General features: G+C 42.1%; 1 protein-coding gene across 1 annotated transcript in view; it reads right to left on the minus strand.

Moving 5' to 3' along the window:
- LOC146694427 (protocadherin-16-like) overlaps positions 1-26,265 on the minus strand; it is a 69,395-nt gene that overhangs the window by 3,162 nt on the left and 39,968 nt on the right. The window contains exons 2-20 of the mRNA XM_085478746.1: positions 14,820-15,008; positions 13,891-14,122; positions 13,522-13,758; positions 12,393-13,421; positions 11,381-11,568; positions 11,202-11,298; positions 10,866-11,023; positions 8,639-9,485; positions 5,698-5,937; positions 5,048-5,173; positions 4,716-4,925; positions 3,762-4,628; positions 3,538-3,651; positions 3,225-3,436; positions 2,752-2,903; positions 2,050-2,180; positions 1,482-1,768; positions 1,235-1,376; positions 1-704 (exon numbers count right to left, since the gene is read on the minus strand). The exon at positions 1-704 is cut by the window's left edge and continues 3,162 nt beyond it. Of these exons, the coding sequence (XP_085334872.1) occupies positions 1-704; positions 1,235-1,376; positions 1,482-1,768; positions 2,050-2,180; positions 2,752-2,903; positions 3,225-3,436; positions 3,538-3,651; positions 3,762-4,628; positions 4,716-4,925; positions 5,048-5,173; positions 5,698-5,937; positions 8,639-9,485; positions 10,866-11,023; positions 11,202-11,298; positions 11,381-11,568; positions 12,393-13,421; positions 13,522-13,758; positions 13,891-14,122; positions 14,820-15,008 (6,162 nt within the window). The remainder of the gene's footprint in view (positions 705-1,234; positions 1,377-1,481; positions 1,769-2,049; positions 2,181-2,751; positions 2,904-3,224; positions 3,437-3,537; positions 3,652-3,761; positions 4,629-4,715; positions 4,926-5,047; positions 5,174-5,697; positions 5,938-8,638; positions 9,486-10,865; positions 11,024-11,201; positions 11,299-11,380; positions 11,569-12,392; positions 13,422-13,521; positions 13,759-13,890; positions 14,123-14,819; positions 15,009-26,265) is intronic.

Consider the following 26,265-nt stretch of genomic DNA (forward strand, 5'->3'; position numbering starts at 1 on the left):
CTCGCTGTTCAGAGGTCTCTGCAGCCTCAAAGCTCCAGTCCACTGGTCTACATGGAAAAGATCTGTCTCATCTCCTGAGCTTATAGAGTACTGGACCTCACTATTTGGAGCAGAATCTGGATCTGTGGCGGATAAATGCAAGATCTCAGTCCCTGCTGCCGTACCCTCACTCAGAATCACACTGTACTCTGTTCGGCTGAATACTGGAGGGTTGTCATTGGCATCTGTAACACTGATAATGATAGGAACGCTGGAGCTACGCTGAGGGATTCCACGATCTGACACCACAACCGTCAGGTTATAACTTGGTACCGCTTCAAAGTCCAGCTTCTCTACCAGGATTAGACTCCCAACTGTCTGGAAGCCCCGCCCCTCCAAGAAGCGCACGCTGCTCTCAATCTGGAAGGCATTACCCGAGTTGCCACTGGCAATAGCAAAATCAAAACCACAGTTATCCCGTAACAGGTCTCCATCCACAGCTTCTAATGTCAGAACAGTTGATCCAGGAAGGCCGTCTTCAGACACAGTGGCTCTGTACGCTGACTGATGGAAGATGGGGGCGTTGTCGTTTATGTCAGACACTTGAACATGCACAGTGGCAATGGCTGAAAGGGATGGAGTACCCTGGTCTCGTGCCTCAATCACCACCAGAATGGAGGGATTCTCGAAGTCAAACTCAGTCTTTTGTTTAGTAAATAGAGTACCTGCGAAGAAACAGAGAGTACCATCATAAGAAGGCCAACGTAATTTTAGGTCTTTCTTTCACAACCCATCATATTACATATCAGTGCTGGTTAGCTCTTACACAGTAATGAATGACTTAACTAAAAAAGTAAATTACAATTACATTTTGTAAACACTGTGGCAGATTTGGGTACACACTGTTTGAGGGAACATTATTTCAGGCAAATGGAAATGTTTTGAGGACAGGAGAAAGTATAGTTAGTGTAAAGAAAAAAAGTCCTCTTTTATGACGCACTTATTTTTAGATGCTATCTCAAGCAAAACATCTGAGGCAAATAACATTCGATTTGGTTTTCAATTACTTATAATGAAGAAAATGATTAAATATTTTGCAATACTCGTTGCGAATATGTCCAAACCCCAAATGAGCATCCAAGGAGCGCTTTAGGGAATGGCATTTTTTTTAATGAAGTATAATTAAGGGGCTCTTAAACTCTGGTTAGAGTGTAGTTATAAACAACCATAAATGCAGTGCAGACAGTAATCATACCATTGACTGGGTCAATGTAGAAGACACCTTTCGTTGATGACATGACTCTGTAAGTAATTTTCCCATTGTCCCCAGAGTCACGGTCAGTGGCTGTTACAGTGACGACTGCGCTGCCTGCAGGGAGGTGCTCTGATACAGCCACCTGATAAGAAACACATTAAATGTAAATATATTTATCTCCATTACAGATTATTGAAAACTTTAACAAATATTCCGATAATCTAAAATGTAGTGAAATATGCAGTACCTGATACAAATCCTGGGTAAAGGTGGGAGAATTATCATTCACATCATCCACCAGCACAGTGAGGTTGGCCTCGCTTTGATGTTTAGAGTCAGATGTGCGAACGGTTAGAGTGTACCACGTCCTTTCCTCGTAGTCTAGTGGTCCAGTCAGCGACACTCCTCCTCCATAACAATGAATTCCAAACATGCCTTGGCTGCTTGCATCTAGGTGTAACGTGTAGGAGAGGGCTGGCCCCGAGTCCACATCATTCCCCGTTACCTGGGTGATTATTGTGCCAATGAGAGTATCTGTATGTGTGAAGACAAAGAGCAGATATTTAGGTGCAGCTAAAATGAAACACAGAGTGTCTTGGTTTAAAGAAAAAAAAAACTTTATGAAGAAATATCCGGTTCTGGAAAGCCTTGAACTAATAGACAGGAAATGAACGGAGGAGGAACTTGGCCATAGCTTGTTTCATCAAAGGGTCAGACTTTTCTCACTGAGCCCTGCTGAGCGAGCTGCCAGGGAGTGTGATGTGAGGCTTTATGATAAGATCACTGGGCTAACTTCCACTGTGAAGCTGACTTACCCTCAGGCACTCGAATCTTCTGAGGCAGGGGAATCATGGGACTGTTGTCATTGAGGTCAATGATGATCACAGTGAGGGTGGCAGAGCCAGCGAGCCGTGGGGTTCCCCGGTCTGTTGCCGTAACAACAAGCCTGGAGCGACAAAATGAATGTCAGCTTTTTAACTTTTTAACTTTCTGAACCCTGTTACACAATTCTTGGTCCCCAAAGCCCACATCGAACAGCCTGTTTTTGTCTGGATGTTTTTCTTTCTTTGTGTGTGTGTTTTCCAATACACAAAAGCGCCTGAAAGTCATTTTAAATATTAATAAAACAATATGTTTAAAAATATTATCTGCAAGGGATACATGATTTTCTCATAACACTGAAAGGCTGTGATGCAAAAACATGCAAAATCTACTTTTCTCTTTCTATAACAGAAAGGATTTTCTGAGTGGGACTTCAAAATTTGAGTCAAGTTTGCAGTAGCAATATAAAATCCAAATGAAAGTCAGGTGAAACAGTGCAACTCGTTTTTAAATCCTTGGATTTTTCAAAGCAAAATATGAACATAAAATGAGCAAAACTATAAAGACAAGGAAAAGTTGACAAGAATAAGTGTACATTCTAACTGTGACAGAGTCTAAATATGCATGTGGATTAGCTGACAGGAAACTCATGCCAACATGTGGTTACAAACAAACAGAATAAAAGCAAGACTCACTTCGTTTGGGTCCAGATTTCCCTGTCCATTATGGCTGCAGTGGTAACGCTTCCAGTCAGTGGGTCTATCTTAAACAAGCCACTCATGGATGATGACCTGATAGAGTAAGTCACCTGACCATTTTGACCCTGGTCCCGGTCGTCTGCGGCCACCTGAGTGAATTAACACCCCATTTTGGAAACGTAAATATAGAAACATTTGCAGCAGCTGTTTTAGTGTAACTCGAACTAGTGAGCAATATTGGACTTGGAAGCCAATAGTTAATAAAAATGGGCTATATGGTTCTGGCTTCATGGCACAAGCGATTATACAGTAAATTCTTCTGGGACACTGAGATCACATGAAATTGAAAAGTCAATCCTTTGCAGCACTGAAACTATCCAGTTTTCTGATGCTTGAGAGTTTTTATTCTACAGCTTCACATTTAAACAGCAGCCAAGCATAATAAACATTTGGGGGAAAAGCTACTGCACCTGGATAATGGGAAAATCGTAGCCTTGCGCCTCCCTAATGTAGGCTACATAGTTCTGGAGTTGGAAGCGTGGCAAGTTGTCATTTACATCCTGAAGGATTAAGTTGACAGCCATGTAGGAGCTAGAGGATGCTGTCTCAGCTTTCACCACAAGGCGGAGTTTTGGGGTCTCCTCAAAGTCCAGTCCTTCAGATTTCTGGACCCATATTTCACCTAAATCACAAAAGTATCAATGACTCACTTTCTACATTTCAAAAATATAACCTTGTAATGTTTACTGCCATCTTACCAACCGTCGTACTGCCAACACTTACCAGTAATTGTGTTTATTCCAAAAGACTGCAATTTATTGCCACTGAATATACTGTAGGTGATCCCATTTTTGGAGCCATCTGGGTACTGGGCCTGAGCCTGTGTTACTACTGTGCCTAGAAGATGCAAAACACACTATGTTGATACATTTCATTTATACTTCTTATTTCAAATGTATATTTACACTCTTTGAATTACAATGTTAAAGATTTTAAATCACTTCAACCTTTAGCAGCGTTCTCTTGCAGGCTGACATCTCTTGCTGTGCGAGAGAAGCGAATCCCACTGTAGCTCTGCTCCTTTATGTAAATGATAACCACTCCCAGGGAAGATTGTGCTGGGTTCCCTTGGTCCATGGCCTGAACTATCAAAGTCCGTTGGCTTTGGGTCATGGTCTGCAGCTTCTCTGTGGCCTGGATTTCTCCTGTCAGTGAGTTAATGGTGAACCCCCTGACAGAGTTGGCGAAACGATAAAAAACAGAGCCATTAGCTCCAAAGTCTTTGTCCTCTGCTCTCATAGTGGCCAAAACTCGACGATTAGAGACACTACTGGCGGAGACATTCACAATAAGTGGGTCCTGAATGAAGAACGGAGCATTGTCGTTCACATCCTGAATATAGATCGTCACCTGAGCAGTGGAGTTACGTGGGTTTGCGGGGGAAGAATCGGTGGCACACACCTCAAAAGTGTAAGAAGCTGTTCTCTCTCTATCGAGGGGGGATGCTGTGATAATGCGACCTGTGTTTTGGTCTATCATGAACATGCTCTGGGAGCCATGGCTCAGAAAGTACAGCACTTGGCTATTAGGGCCATGGTCCAAATCAATGGCTTTCACCTCCAGGACGAGTGACCCAATGGGAACATCTTCCAAAATTTCTGCTGTGTAGCTGCTGCTCTGAAACTGGGGGCTGTGATCATTGATGTCCAGGACTATCACTTCTACAGTGGCAGTGCTGCTAAGTGCTGGGTGGCCCTGGTCCTGAGCTATCACCGTTAAACTGTACCCAGGCCTCTTCTCCCGATCAAGGGGCCGTGAGGTGGACAGGACACCTGACTGGCCATCCAAGCGGAAGTCTCCAGATGAATCTCCAGCTGCAAGTAGAGCGATAGCAAATGGCTTGTAAACATTTGAAACTATGTACCGATCATTTAAAACATTAAATCAAAAGCAGTTCTCACCTGTAATTTTGTAGTTTATCCTGCCGTTGTCTCCCGCATCCTGATCAGTGGCTCGAAGGGTGAATAGAGGTAGTGCTTCCAGGTTTTCAGGCACCTCTATGCTGTAGTAAAGACGTCCAAAGACAGGGGCGTTGTCATTAACGTCAGTCACCTTGATCCTCACAGTTGCTTTAGCATAGTTCGGTGGAAGGCCTCCATCTTTTGCAGACACTGCCAGAACATAAAAAAGCACACTATAATTTGTTGTAGTAATTCATAATTTAAATATTATTTTTATTATGTATCAGATCTGGCATTTTTTGTAAGGCTGCAGAACAATCAGATGACAGTACCTGTGACAGTGTAGTATTCCTGAAGCTCCCTGTCCAGAGACTTAGTAATCATAATCACACCTGATACTGGGTTGATGCTGAAACCCTCCTGTGAGATACCGTCATATGTCACCTGGCCATTGCTTCCTACAGAGAAACAAATATAGTCACAGCATTCTATTAAAAATGGCCTGTAAAAATAAATTAAAAATCAAAGAATGTCGGTGAAGGTCAGAGAGTTCCATCCTATAACTTGTAGATAATAATGAAAAAAATGCATTTACAACATGTTTCAAATTCTCTTCTAATAGCTTGTAAACTTATTTGTTTGTTTGTCATGAGGCTTGCTGTATAAGCATTTGGCAGCAAGAGCCCTCCCTCAGGCGTCTGTGTGCCAGATCGCGTGCTACGAGAAAGCAGCCTGGCAACCTCACCTGTTTACTTCACTAATTGCTTTTGAGGAGAAAGTTTATAATCCTCCTACTTTATGTGCTTCTGACTAACTCTTGGAGAATGCATGCTAACCCCCCCTCATGTAGTCCTAATGCAAATAAAAAGAACTGTTAATGTCTCTAATGTGAACACATAGTCAGCAAATGATGGCTAAGAAGAATTAAAAGCAGCACAAATATAATATGACAGATCAAATCCCTGCACATTATGAATCAGACCTTGGTCCAGATCAGTGGCAGACACTGTCAGCACACTGGTTCCTGGAGGTTGGTTCTCCGAGATCTCTACTTCATACTGGCTCTGCTCAAACCAGGGCGCCTCATCATTAACATCGATCACATGCACACACAGCAGCTGGATGGACGAGTGTTGGGGTATCCCGTGATCCTCAGCGATTACTGTGAGGTTAAAGATGTCCTGCTCCTCGCGGTCCAGAGGTTTGAAAATAGACAGAGAGCCTGTAGGGAGATGAATGAAGGGTGAAATATGAGGAGAGATTTCCTCTACGTGGGTACTTTATTATAGCCTGGTTAAAAGAGACAGTTAGACAATTACGGTATGAAAGCATGTCATCAAAGGCAATAAAAAACACTGCTTGCCATGATTGTGTTTGTAGTCAAGTTATTTAAAAATCAAGTGTGAAAACTTGCCGTGTGAGGGCCAAATCAGTGCTAATCTCCTCCACACACACACAGCTCTGCCTACCTGACTGCTACCACCACCACTGCTGTAACAGCCCAAACGGTCTGGCCACAGTTTACGAGATTTTCCACTGGAGAATGCCACAGCCATCGAGAAAGAAGCAGTAAACACACACTCTAGACACGCAACAGCCAGGCCTGCCGTGCTCCGTAGGAATTAGAGGCACCCCAGCCTTTTCATTATCCTGCCCTAAGAGGGTAGAACTTGCAATGATTTAATTTCAATTTCATGCTTTAAAATCAAATGCAACTGTTAAAGAAAGAGAGGGCCAAGACTGTTTTCCTTTTAACTTTTTTTGTGTGTGTTTGTTTTTCACTTTGTGCCTTTCTAGGATTGAGATAACTTGCCTCTAAGCTTTTAATCTGGTATAAGTTACAGGCTGGAATTTTTCACCTAAATTTGATTCCTCTGTGATCCTACTATATCCCTGGTCACCAATAACACATGGGAAGGGGAAAAAAATGGAGGGATCTGGGGAGAGTTTTTATTTTGGATGTTTTGTAAGCATGTGTGGGGGTTGGTGGCGCCAACGCTGTGGACTGCAGTGCATGTGCGAGCGGAGGTTGCTCAGACAACAAACACATCTCTCTTATTTGATATGGCAAAGCCATTTATCAAAATTTGATGGGTTAATCCCTGAATGGTGTTGTCTTTTGCAGAGAAGCAGTCCCCCATATCACCAGTAAACTCTCCCTACTTCTCTTGAAAGGAAAATTAATGACCTCCATTCTGACACTGAGTGATGAGAATGTGTCTCACACTGTGACTTTACAGATTTATAACAATCGCCTGATAGTTCTCTCTATTGTGGTTAGCTGTGACGCTAAGGTAATGAAAACAGATTGTGCAGAGTTGTCGTAGACCTCTGGTCACTGACCCCAAAACGGGAGCAAACCAGGTGCACAAAGGATTAACTTGTCACTATTCTAACAAATAACTAGTGTGCATGAAAAGCACTTCAAGATGAGTGCACATACTGGGCTGAAGCAGAAGTGACATGCATGACAGACGCTGAATGTTTCCATCCCCAAACTGCTCCAGGAGGCATCCTGGTTGGCGACTTGAAGGCGAGGGCGGAGCAAATGTTGACACGTGTCTCAAACACCACAACAAAGCCCACAGGACCAAATGGCCCAAGGTCAGCGCTGACTAAGTGACATACTCTAATGCAAGCACACAAACACATATGTGCATGCCTACGCACACACATACACACGTGCGTACACATAAACACGCGTAACTGATCCCTCCTCTAATGGTTCCCAGAAGCCTGAGCAGGAGGTTCTTTGGTCTTTCATGGGAATAGATCCACAATAACAGATGATGGGTTGTTGTGTGTGCGCGCGTATGCACGTGTACTTGCACATTCTTGTGTGTGTGTATGTGTGCGTTTAATATTTGGCAAGCTGGCCTGTCTGGCCTCCAACTGAGAGAAATAAGTCATGAAAGGTGAAGCAAGAATTGGGCTGACCTTAGAAGTAAGCAGATTATTAAAACAGTTTGTGTGTGTTTATAGAAAGTAAGGTTAGGTGAATTTTGTGTGGAGTCGTGTAGAGTAGTGAGTATATATGCAATGCAAAGTGAAATTTAGAAGGAGATTCTGATGCAGATTTGCTTGTCTTTTGCTGAAGATGAAAATATTTCATCTTCAGCAAAAGATTTGCATGACACAGTAGTGCTTTAGTTCTAGTTCTACAGCCTAGCAGGGCAGAGAATACAAAGAGAGACCTGAGAAACTGAAGCCAAAAGTTTTAGTATAATGATAAGTAGAAAAAAGAAGCAGAAAGATGAGGAAAACAAGTAAACAGCATAAGAGATTTGAAATCTTACTCATTATAATCTTCAAACTGTTTGTATTTGCACTTAAATTAAATATTTTTTAAGTAGACTATTCTTCTAATCATAACAACTCATAGTTGTGATCAGTAGCTATCCCAGATAACACTGGGTGGAAAGCAAAGTTCACAGTCATCGCCAGAGCTAACTTATGAAGATATAAAAAAAATCAGCTTTCCCTTTCGGGGTATTTTTGAAAAAGATAATGGCGAGACAGCAGTGGCACCTTAGGGCAGGAGCCCTGTGATCCTGACATATCACTGGTCACTGAGCGCAAAAAAGTAGCAAGAAAATGTTCTGTTCATTTATTTTTCTACACCTTAACTTCAGTTGCACACCCATCAACAAAGTGATTAATGTCAAATATACGACAGTACAGCCCTAATAAGTAGTGAATACAGCGTGTATGTCAAGACCTTTCCTGTTTTTGTGCAATTGCAAGGTGAAATCAAAATGAATTTGCATGTATACAATGACCTTTGGGTGTTAAAAGCCCTTTCTGTTGAGGATTGTGACAAGAAAACCGATCTAAAGGATGTAAATTAGCTATGCATGAAAAACAGCATAGCTAATTTGAATGAAGCACACGGAGAATAAAGCCTGGCTTCGGGCTGCACTTACCCGTACTAGGGTTGAGACTGAATGTCCCTGCAGTGTTGCCTGATTGAATTCTGTAGGTCACTCTACCATTCTCCCCTTGGTCTGCATCTCTGGCCATGACATACAGCACTACAAAGCCCACTGGCTGATCCTCCATCACACTGACAGCTGTTGGCGATATGAACACTGGTGGATTGTCATTCTCATCGGTCACATACAGCCTTGCCGTGACAGAACCCCAGCGCCTCTGGCTGACATCAGGAGCAGAATCTGTTGCTTTTACAACCAGGATGAGGTTTGGAGTGACCTCATAGTCCAGCTTCTGGCCCAAGGAGAGAACCCCAGTTGATGGGTCGAGGGTTAATAGACCTGGGGTATTTGGCCACTGTTGTAGTATGGAATACACCAGTTTGCTGTTGGACCCACTGCCATCCTTATCTGTGGCCTGGAAAGTATAGACAGAGGAGCCAGGATCCATGCTCTCAGAGATGACAATTGTGATGGGGTCCTCTGGGAACTGAGGAGTGTGGTCATTACTGTCCTCTATGTCGATGTCCAGGTGGACAAGAGTGCTGCTCGGAGGGGCCTCGGAGAAGTCATCCACTTCAATTTGCAGATTGTAGCGCGAGTCTCGTTCATAGTCAAGAGGGCGAGCCAAGTAAACGTCCCCAGTCAGACGATCCACAACAAATGTGCCATCTCGGTCCGTACCCCCCACCACTGTGTAGGTCACCTTGTCGTCCTCTAAGGTTCCTCTATCATGGAGACGGACCGAGCCAATAACAGACCCGGGCTTGGCCTCCTCCACCGAATTGAAAGTTATGGAGAGTGAATTCTTCTTGGTAGCAGGTCTGTTAATGCTGATAACCTGCAGTAAAGCAACACATTGCATTTATATTTAACGGCGCAGCAACATGGCAGCAGATCTAATGCTTCACTCAAATGCCCAGTGGCAACTTAAGTTTGCAATTTTCAATACAGAACGAAAATATTTTATGGATTTTAGGCAAAGTGGAAACAGACGTCCTCTCCACACTGAATGTGTTCACGGGGAATAAATGAAACCACTTACAAAAGGTTTTTATAGACTTCAATAACATGACTGCTAAGATTAATCTGACATCTGTTTGGATGCCAAGAAATATAATAGATGATAAAAGTGCTGCAATCAGAAAAGGAAGTGTTATAAGGGCTTGAATTTAGTACTGAGGAATACTGCGGTACTGCATATAGTTTTACACTTCTTTTCCGAGTGTCTTCAAAGACTACAACCTTATTATTTCTCTTCTGAAACATTGTTTAAATAAAACATGTTTTTTCCCTTTGATACATGCATGTAGTGTGAAAATTAAAGCAGCTGTGAAAGGTAAATGAGCACGGAGTGGCTTTATTGATGAAATTTTAATCGAAATTACTGACCGTGTTTTGTAACCTGATTGGCCAGTCTGGATACTCAGCAGTGTATCCAACAGCACAATTCCCACATTAAGTAGGCACTCAAAAAATATGCTGTGCTTGCTGACAAGCTGTAAATTGGTTCCACATTAGATGGAAAAGAAGTGTTCCAAAAATAAATTGGAATAGGCCTATCCTATCATCGACGGAATTAAATAATCATTCAGAAAAGATGATTAAAGGAAATTACACAAATACGTCACAAGGCAAGAACAACACTGCACTGTTTAATCCAATTAACTAACAATTATGACTTCCATTTTTTGTTATTGGAAAAGAGGAAAAATTGCGCTGGCGCTGACTGGAGCTGTTTATATAGGAGCTCAATTTTCCTGGAACCTATAAATCTTCCTTCCAGAGTTCTTCCATTGTGTTTTTTTCTGTTCTATATTAAATATTAACACGAATTACCTTTAATGCTGTGTTTTATGTTGAGTGTATAGCCTTGCTGCTCCTTGCAAAAAGGGCTACTGTATTAAAAAAGTGTTGAAGTCATTGAGTATGACCTTGATCATAGACGTCTACAGCTGGCCCTCATCACGAGCCAGCTGGGAGTATTTGATTCAGATCCACTTTTCCATTTCAGATAGAAATTTCCCTTTTGAAAATTCACAGGGGAAGAAAAGGGGAGGGGATGGGAGGGGACCTTGTCAGAAGTGAGGCTGATATGTCTGCAACTAGTGTGAGGGGCCCAGGGATGCAGATCGTCGCTGCCCTGAGTCTATTCTTTGATATCAAATAGGTGAATATAGTGGGTGTTTGTGCTCGCAGTGGTTCCAAAACACAGTCTAACCTGAATGGTGAGGGAGCAGGAGGTGCTGCGAGGGGGCAGTCCTCTGTCGGTGGCTGTCACCGTCAGAGTGTACTCAGCCCGTTCCGAGTGGCTGAGAGGGGATGACGAACGCAACTCGCCAGTGTTTGTGTTCAAAGAGAAGCGCTCAGCTCTGGGACCTAGAAGAAACAGAGCATACCCGAACTTGAGATGAGAAGTGCATAGGAAGCCTGAACACACAAACACAAACATTAAATTGAATCCGCTTTCAACAATATACAAAAAAAGAAGAAAAGCATGAAAAAATTAATAAAGACTGGAGGAAGATATATTTCTTTAAACGTCTCTATAAAGTACCTGACAAAGAATAGAATATTGTGCCATTCTCCCCTTCATCAGGGTCTTTGGCTTGCAGTGTACCCAGTACAACCCCAGAAGGCTGACCTTCCATCACCTAAGGGTTAAACCAGATTTTCAGCACTCTATGATAGCAATTTATTTTCTGCCAAACAACATTTGTGCTCTTTCGACATTACCTGAATTATGATGTTTTTCCCTGACTGACTGTGGATGAAAACAGGGTCGTTGTCATTTTCGTCCAGTACAGTGATGAAAGCGGTGCCTGTGGCGCTACGAGGGGGTGAACCTCCGTCTTGTGCCACCACCAAGAGCTGGTAAGTAGACTGCTGCTCTCTGTCCAGAGTCATCCTTGTGCTGATCTCACCTGGGGACACAAGTAGATAAATGAGAGAGATTTTATGCACAGGCACAAGTCCACTGGAATAATGATGAGTCTTAAGAGCCAGCCGGCTTTGATCAGTGACACATAAGTAATAGACATGAACAGTGTGCAGATCTGTTCGTACACAGTCGGATACACGTTCATACACACAAACAGAAGATTTCTGAGAGGTTGGAAGATGCTCTAGAGACTCACAACTCTGCTAGAAGCTGATCACAAATCAGAGCCCGAGTCTCCACCTACAGACTAGCAGGCTCAGCAGGCCAATTAGAACTCAGCAGGATGCTTAGTGCTGCTGTCACCGTGATCTAACTAATTTATGACAGTGGCAGAGGGGCAACCTCAGTCTCTCATCTTTTAGAGATGTCTCTCTGACTTGACTAAATTGTGTTTTTCCACATGCTTTTCATTCAGGAAAAATTTATTTTTTTGGTTATTTGAGCTTAGTTTGACCATAACACAATTTTACAGACAGATAAAATGGACATAATTAAGCTGATCAATTAAAAATTTCCAGTCAAGCATGTGCCAATATCTTCAAAGGCTGATCTTCTGCAAAGCCTTGGAGATCAATTAAACAAATAATATCAGCTTCCTTTCTCATGTTATCTCCTCTGTCACTGGTGAACTAATGTTTTTGCATGCCTGTTCTGTTCTTTAGGCAAATCAAATTTTTATGCCTTCATTACCTTTTTTGTATAAATATGCATATTTATATGGTTGCTTATTAAAATTAAACTAATCAAGCCACATTTTAACACTTAAGTCTAACTGACTAATCTCAGTGGATAAAATTTTCAGTTAACCTGTGTGGGTGTTAATCTGAAAGTGACGGTCAGGATGCAGAAAGCGGTAAGCGAGGCGTCCGTTGGGGCCGCTGTCGCGATCTGTGGCCAACACGTGACCAAAGCCTGTTCCCGGAGGCAGGTTCTCTCTCACAGCCATGAAGACCCTTTCCTGCGTGAGCCGAGGAGAGTTATCATTCTCATCAGTCACCGATATCCGCACTGTGGCACTGCCTGTCTTCTTTAACTGTCCATGGCCTGTACTGGCTAACACTGTCAGGAGGTACATGTCCTTGACTTCCCTGTCCAAGGCACTCTTCACAAACAGCCAGCCGCTGTCTGCAGCAATGCCAAAACCTGCAGCATCTCCATCTGGACGTAAATGATATGCCAGGGGAGCAACGTGGCCAGAGGTTGGTGTTTCTCTGTTCAAAGCTCTGACTTGCAGAAAGCGTGTGCTTATTGGAGTTCCTTCTTTTAATTCAACGCGGTATGTGAGGGTGTCAAACACAGGACCCTGGTCGTTCTCTGCCTGGACATGAACCACAAGCATGAAGGTGGCACTTAGCTGGGGTACTCCACTATCCTTGGCGATAACCTGGAGGTCATAACGGGGGGTATTCTCATAAGAGAGGCTCCCTACCAATCGAATCTCTCCACTGCTGCGCTCTATGCTAAAAATCCTCTGGAGTCCATTTGAAGAAGAAAGGTCAAAGGTGAGTTGTCCATTGACTGCTGAGTCTCTGTCCTCAGCTTGGACACGATAAACTACTGTGCCCATTTCTGTATGCTCTGGCAGCAGCAGGGACTCTGAGGATGAGGGCAGGAAAACGGGTGGGTTGTCGTTGACATCTGCAATGGTAATGTGGACACGGGTCTGGCCAAAGGCAGGAGGGTTGCCGCTGCGGGCCTGCACCTCCAAATCAAGAGCTGATTGGGCTTCATGATCCAGGGGAAGACTGGTCCTTAGGGCCCCGGTGTCAGGATCAACTGTGAAGTAGCCTGCAGGGTCTCCGGAGCTGATGGTATAGGAAATATCTCTAGAGATGCCTGAAAGATGTAAAATTACAAAGACAGGTCACTGAATTATAACATTTTTGGGGGGGGTTTTACAGAAGAAGTGTCAGATTAAGGTGTCTGTAGTCCGCACCTGTTTTACTGCTGGCCTGGACGATTCCCACAACAGTCCCGCGCAGGACGTCCTCTGACACGGTGAAGTAATACTGAGTCTTTTCAAACACGGGCGGAGCCACTAAACCTGCCACCACACTAATGTTAACTCTGGCATTCACTAAGGCAACAAGACCACCACCATCCTGAGCAGAGATAACCATTGGAACGACAGAGTTGGCCTTCCCATAGACAGATCGAGACAGTGAGATCACACCTATAAAAGGATTCAAAGATAATACATTAACAGGCAATTTTGACATCACACAATATCATAAATTGTTTGAATTATTTCTGTAAATCATTATAAAAGTCCAGAGCAGGAATGGGGAACAATATTTACACTGACCTGTGTCTTTGTTGAGAGTAAAGTATGGAGAAGCCCCTCCAGGCACTGTTTTGTATGTAATTCGCCCATTCTTGCCTGAGTCTGGGTCATAGGCTGTCACTCTGACAACAGATGTCCCAGGGGCACTCTGTGTGCTCAAACTAACAGCATAACTGAGAGGGTAGAAAGCGGGTCTGTTATCATTAATGTCCACCAGATCTACCCTGACATAGGCCACTGAGCTCAGTCCACCCTGCAGAGGAAACAAAAAGCTCTTTTGTTATACCTTCACATATTAAATCATGAACAGTAAAAACATACCTGAAAGCAGGATTTAGGCCACATTAACAGCGCACATAGACCACATTAATGGTGGAAGTAAAAACCAGCAGTAAACCCAGTTAAGATTTCGATGTATGGCGTAGCCTCTAAAATATAGTCCCAGGAGGTTCGCGTAGGGACACAGATTGATAGTTTCCCTTGGGAAAGAGCAATATGTCATGACCCGTGGAGGGTGAGAGGGCTTGCTGCAACCCAAGTCTGTTTCATAGCCTTTTCATTTGCAGAAATACAGTGCAGGCTTTTCATTTGGACCAGGTGGCAAAAACGAGGAAGGCGGCAGTCCAACTTGTTAAAATATTACTGCCTGACAGTTGAGGTATTTTCCTTCTGATTGCTTTAACATGCCCGCAGTAATTTTCTTTCATTTTTAACTTTTTCTTCTTTAAGTATTTTTTGGCAGTCAGTGCACAGGATGCTGTACTAACTTAAGTCTACCTACCAAGGAGAACTATTCAAACTTGGGAGGGGGACAACTCAAAAACTCATTTTTTTTCCTGCACAGTTGGCCACATCTCTGCTCTCCTGTCTATAAGAAAAGCATGGCTGCTGTGTTTATGGGATTATACTGCAGCTCTGTGGATTCATGATTTCAAAGGGCGGTGGCTTACCCCATCTACTGCAGTAACAGTAAAGTCGAAGCTGGCTGGTCCTTGATCTCTGTCTAGTGCAGCAGTAGTGCAGATCTGGCCAGTCTCCTTGCCAATGGTGAATTTAGAGGGAACAGCGCTGTTAATGCCAGAGCCAAGAGAATAGGTAATCAAGCCATAGGAGCCACTGTCTGCATCTGCCGCAGTCACCTACAGAGAGGAAAACATGCTATGGGTTAAACAGTCCAACATTGCACATTACAATTAAAATTTATTAAGTTGGAAGGGGAATATCTCACTGGATAAACTCAGCACTTTCCATATTCAATTACGTTACTCTAAATCCTCATTAGATCAAAACTAATTTCTATTAGTTGTAAGAGTCAGGACAGTCCACAAACTGAAACAGGAGCACCATACCAGGTGCCTTTGAAAGCATCTTTGGATCCGTTCTTTATTGTTTATCCGAGCCAGAACATGAGCCAAACAGGCCCTCTGGCAGAAAGAGCTCTGAGGGAATGAAGGGGGGGGGGGGGGGGGGGGGGAAGGAGGATGACTTCTACAGGCTCTGGGAGGCCTGCCAGTGGGAGAAACTGCCTGCTTCTAGAGTAGTGTGTGTCTGCAAAGGACAGTGACAAGAGCGGCTGGGCAATGGTGGGATACCACACATTATATTTTAGTGCAACGCATTACAACCTGATGTGATGTCCTGGTTGCAGTCTGGTCTTAATAATGCTGCACATTTAGAGAAGGATAGAACCACTGGAGCTATAAAAGCAGCTCCCAAGCCATCAGCCAAGAAGCCAGCTCAATTACTGTTGGATCTCCCAAGACAGCACAAGGCAAACACACCAATCAGATCAACCCCTGGGTACGAGCAGCATAATTGTTTGCAAGTGTTGGTGCTAGATCGCAGATTAGAGTAGGGTTAAACCTCACAAGTTGATTAGAATTCTTCTTCCTTCCATGTTTTATAAATGAATCCTTTTAGCAAAAACACTAATTGGAATAAAATTGAGCTCATGGTCTGGTGCTCCAACGTGTAGCAGCAGGGAACCTCATCTGTGAAAGAGGGAGCACTCATCAGAAATATCGCCAAGAAAAATAAGGCAAGCCATGGTTATTATCAAATCCTGACTTTTAAAAAAGATGTTACTTGTATGGCTGTGAATGGATGGAAATCATTCACTTGAGGTGATGAAGGTTTGTCTGCAATAATTTAGCCTTCATCTCTTTCCTGAGCAGATGGCAGACGGGGGACTCAGCAGAGAGCCCTCTTGACTGTAACTCCTAACAGAGGGTGAGTGGGGTGTTGGAGTGAGAGAGTCGTAAGGCTGGCAGAGATGCAAGCCAAAGAGAAGAAGAATAATAAACCACACGAGGAAAGGGGAAACCAAGAGCAATACGAGAAAAGCTACTCTTTTAATGTGCAAAAGCTGTTGCTTACTTTTTATCATTTAGCAGGGGGGGACAAGTTATTTATAACAACCCCAAAGATTTATGTGTTTGGTTTACTCATATTTGTGTGATGAGTGTCAGCTGGGGGGAAACTGAAGGAGCACCTTGGTGTGAATACCTGAATGTTGTTAAAGAAAAAGATAGCAGATATGCAACAAGCATTTCCCAGCAGATCTGCAAGAACACATTTCCTCTCTTGTGACTGAACCTTCAAAAACCTTTACTGATTGTAGAAGCTATGATTTTTTTTCCCATTTTGGGCAAAACCTTCTATAAAAACTTTTTAAAAGTACACCTACATACAGTGTATGAAAAAGAAAGAAAAGACAAGAAAAAAATGCTTTCAGTAAGGTGGCAACAGGAGCTTTTTTAGTCTATTCAGGCTAAACAGCAGTTCACAATGAAATGAGGCTGTTTTTTGAGTTAAAAAAAAATACCAGCAAATTGTAAAAAATAAGCGTGGCACAATAAACTGGGTAATTGAAACCCCTACTTACAGTATTTTACCGTTTTTACAGTTGTTTGTTGCATGAGCGCACAGCAGTGGTGGGGGAGGGGACGGTCACATTAAGACATTTGATTGGGCAATCCCAGTGTCAGTAATGAAAATGAGCCAGTGTGCTGCTCAAAGTCCCTGATTACAAACTAAAAATAAAAGTAGATTAAGATGAATAAGCCAGAAAACATCAGACAAAATTAGATTCAAAAAAGTAATAAATAAAAGCCTTTTCTTTTGGGACGTTGCATAATGCTACAGTTCTGCACTGGTGTCACAGCGAGGAGTCATGCATTATTCATACTTGTTTATGTCCCTTTCATGCATTCTTGGTTTAATTACCATTCTATTCTAACCTTTTATACTATATATAACTTCCAGAAAGCACATTAAGGCTTAACCTCAACCACATATACATATTGTAAATTTTAAAACTGGTAACCAGACAAGTCATTTAACATCTGCTCGATATAAATAGGAATTCTCCACCCAATGCAGCATAGAAAAATACCAGTCTCCACTATGCTGTATCCATCACTAATATCAGGTGCCTCTGTTTCAGTTTCCCAGTGACTTTGTACTCTCTCCTCTGGAGTGTATAGGTATTACACAAACTTTATTTTTATTGGATTAAAGTTCAAAAGCAAGAGTAAGCTTAGATCATCACCAGCAGCCAGCAGTATTCTCCCTACACTTCATGTATGTGAGTGAGGAATGATGGGAGCTGTCTTATCAGCAGGGGAAAGGCAACGTTTGGCTGAGTCCTTAGTAAAACAAGCTGGACAAATCCAAAGATAACTGGGGAACTTTGTGGTTCTCCCATCAGATTCCAGGAGACTTCCAGAGGAGACTTTCTGACTGACTGACTGACTGTCCAGTCAAGAGAACAGAACTCACAGGAGAGAACAGGATTTTGTATATTTATATATAACATGTCCAAATGAAATAATGATCTTGAGGCTTTTTCCTGCTCTATTGTTTTCTGGGCCGTCTAATATCCTAATACTGTGGTCTGGGAAAGAGCCTGGCCTTTATTTTCTTTTCAGAAGGCCAGGATTTGGGTGATTTCTATTTTTGGATGTGAAATTTCCCAAAATGCCTTTTCTAATCATTGAATGTGGCTTTTCAGTTCTTGATCATAAATGTATGAGGTTAATGCAAACATATGTATGTGTGACCTTATTTGTCCATAGCTAGTGCTCCCCGCTAGACCTTCATTGTGCAGCCGTGCATAAAAACCACACCGTGGAAAGAACTAGTGCAAAAACCAGTGAGTAAGTGAATGATGCAAAGCTGGGCCCGCTGAAGCCAACAAGGGGTGAACTGAAGGCAATGTAGTTTTTATTCACGCACCCCGTATTTTAGAGTGCCCAGTCAAACAAATCCATCTCACGTATTCCTCAGCAAAACCAGCCAATCAGGACCGCAAGTCTGCCAATCCAAACAGGCCACAAATGACGGAGTGCGCATGTAAATGTTTGCCAACTGGGAAATCATCACACACATCAATCAAACTCTGCATGCACAAGTCCTGTGAGTGTACCTTAGATGCGTAAGCAAAGACACAAACGTACAAACATTGGGAATAAAGCGACTGCTCATCACAGTCTCGTGATGCTTGCAGAGCAAGACAGCAAGATCAAGTTAATTCTGAACTCCGATGACATCAAACTCCAAATATTTTTTTGTATTCTCATTGCAAACATACAAAACACAGATTAGTATGCAGCAAAACCAGCAGGGGCCCAAATTAAACAAAATACAGCAACAGTTTTAGAAAATACTGGATGACATTTCTAAATCTCTTAAGCTCATATTTATGACTGAGCTTTCTTTTATCTTTCTGGAGTAGTGCTTTTACTTACATATGTTGGCCAGACAGTTGGCGTGGGCTTAAAGAAATATTGTGTGGATGTTAAAAAGGAAAAAGTTTTCATCCTTAGGTTTAGAATAAAGGGGACCTTGTTTAGTGAATGATGAAGATTTATAAAAGGTAAGGGAAATTAGTACTCCACCCACTACATAGATTTCAGCAGGCATATTTATGATGTGGAACTTTCAGAGCAGTGACGCCGCAGTTTCTGACAACCCAGTGAGATTTAGAACAATATTAGACCCAATCACATGCATTTTTCACCACAACATGGTGAATTTCATTCAAAAATAATATTCAATGACAGCTGTACAGGCATGACAAGTTAAGCTCTTAATAGCAGGACTCACACAGGAGCAATCAGCAGGGTAATGTGATAGATTGATAAAGTGACAAGATCATTAAAGACAGCAGAGGCAAAGAGGAAAGAGTAGGCTCAAAGAAGTAAAACGAGTGGGTGAGCTGTAGAAATCTGGACTGAGAAATGCTTTGAGCTTTCACAGCTGGTGCGAAGCCCTGCACACTGCTCTGCCTCTATTGTCCTGGCATCACTTCTGAAGAGAGCAGAGATGAGGAAAACGAGGTGGAGACCTCCTAAAGGCCTCTCTCAATAGCCGCTTAAGTAGCAGATGGGCAGGTCAGGGACTTTGTGACATGTCCCCCACCACACCAAAGAGCCAGACAAAGACCACACCCGGGCAGTGGAAGGAAGAAGCCCGCTCACTGTTGACAAATATATCAAAACTCTAAACATTTGTAGCACAGCCTGTACCGTCTGGATTAGGACCAACCATATGTGAAAGATTTCAGTGATTACTCATGAGACAAAAAGCTGAAACCTTCACAGCATAGTTTAAGACATGTGTAAGGTCTATAAAATTGTGACATTAAATACTGCCAAACTGTGGCCTGTGACGTCTAGCTGTTTTTGTGTAAGTGTGATAAAGGCAATGAAATATATCAAGTATCTCAGAGTATCATCCATATTGCCCCATTGTGTTCCACATATGTACACAGAGAAGGTCTGAATATGACAAAGCAGGGCAGAAACATGGTATCCCTAATACACTGCAATCAGGGTACCATACTGTAAAGCTGCAGCAACGCCAGGACTGGTTAAACGATTTGTTTTAACAGAGGAGTTGTTGTCCTGTGTATTTTAAGCATTTTGGGAACTTGTGTAAAGTTAATAACAGCTTATAAACTGATATTTCATCAGTACAAATATTTGTCTTAGTGCTGATTCAACAGTAAAGATAAGTGGTAATCAAATATATCAAGAGTCACCCTCTGGCCAGCATTAATATCCACATTGAATTCAAAGAAATAAAACTGTCCTTTCACTGTAGTAATTGGTTCCAACTGCCCTTGCAGGAGTAATGAGCCAAGAAATACCAACAGCCTCCAAGACACCAGTGCTGATGTAGGAAAAAAGCTAAATAGTGGCTTGAAGAAAGTGTAAGACAAAAGTCTGTAAGTGGAGCTGAAGGATTAATACCCAGAACCACATGTTCAAACCTCACTGCTTTTGCTGTAAAAAGCAAAGAAAAAATGGGCTGGAAGTAGATTCCTTTGACAGCCGCACAAAGTTTCTGAGTCTTTCCTACATCACTCACTATAATACTACAGTACTTAAAGCAGGTAAGTTGAAACATCATAACAGAAGTTCTGTCTGTAAAGCAGGTAGAAGTCACGTCTCCAAAAATTCCATGTAATTGTAATTTTCCAGAAATGATTTGGGAGCATCCACATTCCCCAAACAAATTTTGTTACTGGCAATGTATCTTCTAATCATAGTTCTCTTTCTCGAGCAAGCCTCATTTCTTTATATTTTACCTCCTTAAGTGATAGTCCTCCAGGCTTTTTGAGGGTCTTTCAAAGATCTCTGTGGGCATTGGCTGCTTTTTCACTCATTTTATAGTCCATTCAATGTACCTGAGTGTTTGCAGAGGAATGTTGGTTTGTTAAGAAACCTACAAATCATAGAAGTACAGAAAAGGCACCTAACTTAAGGGGTGAATCACTGCTGTGTCTATACATAATGACAACATAGCAAAGAACCAATTTTAAATTGCATCTTTAGGCACTTTATGGCTAGGAATCGTTTACAAAAACACATAGTTTGCTCCAGATTCTTTAGCTGAATTTATGAAAAATGCCAAAGATAACACAGTTTGACAGGCATAAAAATGTATTTTTTTATGGTGATTCACAAAGAGCTATTACCCGAGTGTCTCCTGGATAAGTGGAGAACAAAAGAAGAAGTGGCAGGCCTAAAAAAATATCTACAGCAGATAAATAGTATCTGAAACAGGAAAAAAAATCCAGCAAAGGCAGAAACTGAGAGATGCATCTGACACTTCGGTTGAAGGACGGAGGACCTTGTCTACTGCTCAGTTTAATCACTTCAGTATCTGAAAAACTGCCTGCCACTAGCTGCCTTGAAGATACTGTGGATTTTTTTTAAAAATAAAATGGTTCTATAGTGTAGTGGTTAACACATTTGCCTAACAAAGGAGCATCTAATGTTGGCTGAAGGCTCATCAGAAATGGTGTGAATGGAAGGGTGGCTGTCAAGAGCACATGCTTAAGGAGGGAAAATGGAGAAAAGGTTGAGCAATGCCAAATTACACAACACCTGAACTGAAAATCAGTATGATTAGGTCTCATGGAGTGATGAATCTGTATGGCAGCATAAAGGCAAGTAAATATCACAGCATAGCACTTTGTACCTACAAACTATAGACTTTTAGATTACTTAGTATAAGAAAAAAAGAGAACAGGTAATGCGATTCCTCTGGAAGAAAGCACGACTGCTGACCAGTAATGTTTAAAAAATAAATCTTTTCTGTGGTATTATAATTCTAAAAACTTAACCCACAAGACTCCACAGAGTTTCAAAACATAACTCCTAGTAATCAGGTCAAAGCTTAGGATACATTATCATAAATTTGCCAAAATGAAGCTCAAACAAACAAGTACCCTTACAATGGCTCATTTTTCCTTTTTTTATTTATAAAGAAGGAATCAAACAACATAAGCAATGTAGAGTCTAAATAAATAACAAACAAAAAACTTGCAATACCCATATTTTATACTCAGGCCCTCTTTGTACTTTGCAATTTAGCAGTTGTGAAAAAAGTTCAGTTGTTAGGTGGCCTACATTTTTTTTCATTAGACTTTCATTTAAAACTGAAGCGTCTGTCTTTCATCTGGACCTCGCATCTGGAAGTCATTAAGCGTCTAACCATTTAAGGAGAGACAGGTCCCAAAAAAGGCCAAACGAACAGAGAGGAGAGGTATTATGCTGCTGAAGAAAAAAGGTACAGCTAATAGAAATAATGGAAACGGAGGGCTATTTAAGAACAGACATGCAATACTATTTTTCAGCTTTTAAATCATGTGTGCGAGTTAATACACTAGAAACTCAACACAATAATGATGACAAAAAAGTCTGAGGAAGTATGACAGGTACACACCGACAGCTGCCCTGTAAAAACTTTCTGCACAGTCCTACTTTGTCTACCAGCATATCCAAGGTTGTCAAGAACAAATGTGATTCCAAGTGTTTTTAAAGTTTTTTAAACTCCTGTGTGTACTAACCTATCCAGTGAGAGCCTTGACCCCAAAGGTTCAACTGAGAAATTTGATTTGCATTTCTTTTTCAAAATATATTCTGAATAAAGTCCACTCTCAGTGAAAAGGGATTGTTTTCATTAAAATTTGAAAAGCAATGTGTGAAAAGGTTTGCTCAAATTAGTGGGAAGGGCCTACATGCCAAACATGCTGCTGGAATTGATTTAGGCTTAGAAATTGGGAGGAATTTTGAATTTTGTGCAGCGTTTGCCACAGCTTGCAAACTTCTTCCACATGATAGCAAGGACAGTTCTTGGAGAAGGCTTTGCACTGGCAAGAAAAATAAATGTGACAAAAACTCCACTGGGTGGGTAAGCATGCTGCTGGCATGGCATTAACCCCTGGCCACCTGGAATGACAGAGGCTCCATCTGAGGGGCTCCTGCTCAAGACATTAGCTTGTTTATTTTTCCAAAGGTCAGATGTGAGAAACAAACCTGACTTTTTTTTTTGTTTTTTTCTTTTTGTGAATGCTGGTTAGTCGCCTGTTAAATCACTATGTTGACGAGTTAACTGGAGGAGCTTGTCTTCTACTTAGTTTCATTTCAGTGGCTGTGAAATTATTTGCCACAAGCTGCTTTGGAGATATTGTGGATTTTTTTTATATGAATTGGCTCTGTAGTTTAGTGGTTATCACATTGTATAACGAGGACTATCCAAAATCTCTGCCAAATATGTGGATCCAACCATTGTGGCAATCCCTTATGGATAAGGGAGTAGCCAAAAGAAGCTCTTATTATCTTTTGATCGACTAAATGCAAAAATAAAATTCTTAAATTAATAAAAATTTGACTTATTCAGCAGTAACATATATGTAAATGGACTGGTAATTCTTTAGCACTTTTAACTGCAAAACCTTCGATAAAGTGCTTTATTAAATGCCTAAGCAACTTTTCTAATATTCCCACACACACTCACACTCCAGTGAATGCACCAGTGGCCCCTCGGAGTTCTTACACAATGATACTGTGACAGGCAGGCTAGATGAACCAGGCCTCAAACCTCCAACCTTCTGTAGACAGCCTGCTCTAGCTCCAAAGCAGACTGTATAGTGTGGTGGATGCATTTTCACTGAACTGTGTAACCCCACAAAAAATTCACCTAGCGACCAAGACCTTCTCAAGGTCCAGTTTGGAACTGATTCTGGAAGCATGCTGAGCAAGATTCACTCTCACAAGACAAGGGGAGGTGACCTTACATCAAACACCCACAGTGAACCCTGTCAGGCTCTCGCTTGGCTCTGTTTCAGCCAGTCATCCCTTCCATAGTCCTCCAATAGCAGTGCTGAGCTCTGGTCTGCTGAGGCAGACCGGGCGGCGGATTGCAGGGCCTGAGTAGGTGGGAGGGGAACTAATATGAACCATGCACAGCACGGGGGTGCAGGAGTACTGATGTGGGTTAGGCGAGTACTACAGCTGCCTGCAGTGGGTGGGAGAATGCCCACAGAGCATGGCATGCACAAACAGAGCACAGATGCGGTGGCGGAGCCAAATTGGACCTGGTTACCAGAGATCCACGAGCTTGTTTGATGAGGTAGATAAAGATTATTCAGTGCTAGAGTTTGTGCTCTACTCTATGTGTGAGCCAGGTCTACAGCACAGGCTGCTACATTCCTCTGATCAAGCTGTCAGAAAATTTGTAAATACAAATGCCAACAAAGACCAGAACCTGCAAAGACCGGAATCTTATAGGCGATGAACTCTTTATCTTTGACGTGGTTTTGAATTTGCCAGTAGAGACACTCAGAGGAAGAACCATGAAACCACAAACTAATTTTAACCATCAGTGTTTAACATAAATCAGAACATGAATGAATCACAAATAATGGATAACACACTGGACAGATCCGATTCAAACTGTTCCTGTGCACTGGCTGATCATACAACAGATCCTTCTCTTCTACTTTAATAATCTTTAAAGTGGGATTTGAATTTGCTAGAAGAACAAAGAATGACATGCAGATGCTGGCTATGTGGCACATATGGACGCTGATAAAGACATGTAGCCAAAAATATGCACATACACTTTGTATGTTTTTACAGTATTGTCCCTGAGGCAGTGCTTAAGTCTGCAATCAGAGTAAGACTGGGATTGATTGGTGGAGTTTCTTAGCGCAGCAGAGGGAGCCATACCTGTGGTGTGGCATGGACTCAACTCTTTTAGTGCTCTGCAGCACCAGTAGGGCTCTAATAAAATACCAAAACTTCATTTCTCAACCGCTTTCATCTTACAGAAGGCAGGAAATGGGAGACGCACAGCAGCAGAGGAGTAAGCTTCCAAAAAAACACTGGCATTTTTAGGTGGTTTTGAGTAAAGGTTTCCAAAGTCATGAAATTCGAAAGATGTTTATTGACAGTCTACTGCCATTGTAATTTCTACCTGAAAACAGTAATTCAAACAGACAGTTTAGAAGGCAGAGCTTGAGTACTATGTTACTGTGCGTATCTGATTATGTAAAGAGTCTAGACCTGTCCAGTTTTACAAATAAACTCAAAGTTGCGAGGTGCTAGCGCTGCCTCTCTTCTGTGAACGTGCTGATGGCTAGAAAAGCCCGTACCTACTTTTACAGGAAAATACTATATTTGTAGTAAAATAAGCGCAAAATCTTTTTTATATACAGTTTTCAAAATTGTCACTTATTTTGCAGAAATGTTTTTTAAGCATCAACAAACTTTATATCCTATGTTATTTTGGTGGCAGAACTACACAAAGGGGCTGTTGGCTTAATAGAGAGTACAATATTAACAGATGAAAAGCATGGAGCTTTCATTTTTTCTAAACGTGTTAAGCACTGGTTCCACTTCATGACAGTTGATGTCATTACTCAGCCGCCCAGGCAGCGGCAGTTACACATAATGATGAAGCTGACGGACTCTCCTGCAGCTAATTTAACTCAATTATGCTCTCATGCACCAGCATTTCACTTAATGTTTACTTAACTTCTCTGTCAGTCACCCAATGTCCTAAGAGACTCAAAGCTTCAGTGTAACTGTGCTGAATGTCTGATTGATATTGTTTAAAACAAATCATAAAAATGTTCGACTTACAAATAAGTCAGCGTGGGCTTAATTAATCAATACGGTGCATGTTTTCAACAGACCATTCTTACACAGCATACGTGACATTTTCAGCATCCTTTTAAGCTGCATGGATCCCAGTTGTCGAGCATATCATGTGACTTAGTTTTAATTAATGTGGCTGCCTCCCACATACAACAACCAAGTAATCGGCCGTTCGTTTGCACTTTAGGCGTATAACGCGTAACTTACCCCACACATTTTTTCTGCCAGTTTTCCAGAGACACTCTTGCTTGTCCTAATGATGACTTCAATCATGTTCGTAAATATTCGAGTATGTTAGCGTAAGCCTGTTGATTAAAAGTAGAGATTAAAACCCAGCTCCGACAAGCACGACCCCTGCAGCCGCTGTTTCGCAGTGCTACTCTCATGATGTAGTGACATAATCAGTCCTGAGGAAGGAGAACTGGATTGCTCTCTAATGTTGTGCTCTCGAATGCAAGAAAAAGGAGGTGGGGATGTGGCGACGGGGTGAGCCAGGGCATTGGGGTCATGAAGGCCTACTGGAACCATGCATATAAACACACGCTGTCACTGACTGATAAACACTGCAAACAAACAAAGACTGCTCAGGCTGGGCTCTGGCGTGCGAGCTGTTTCTCCAGTAAATTCTGTGTAACTGTAAGCCCTGCACTGAAGCAAGTCATCTTTGGTTCGGAAACACACAAAAATGACAACACTCCAGCAATGCAGATGGTCAAAAGAGCTACGCCAACGTTTAGATCTCTTTCTTTTGTTTCACTGAGTCGCATAATTGCGAGTCAACACAGATTCATCCGGAGTGGACAGAGAATCATGTACCGATAACCAGATGAGTGCACACAAACACATACGCATTATGTACCGTATCTTTCCAAACAGTTTCCTGCCAAGTACAAACAACAGCTGTTCCTCGCATAAAACTCTGGCTCTGTCAAATACAGATGGA

This window comes from Copadichromis virginalis, linkage group LG14 (assembly GCF_057382275.1).
Source record: "Copadichromis virginalis isolate Kocher_CV1m ecotype Utaka linkage group LG14, C_Virginalis_male_GT1.1, whole genome shotgun sequence".
NCBI lineage: Eukaryota > Metazoa > Chordata > Actinopteri > Cichliformes > Cichlidae > Copadichromis > Copadichromis virginalis.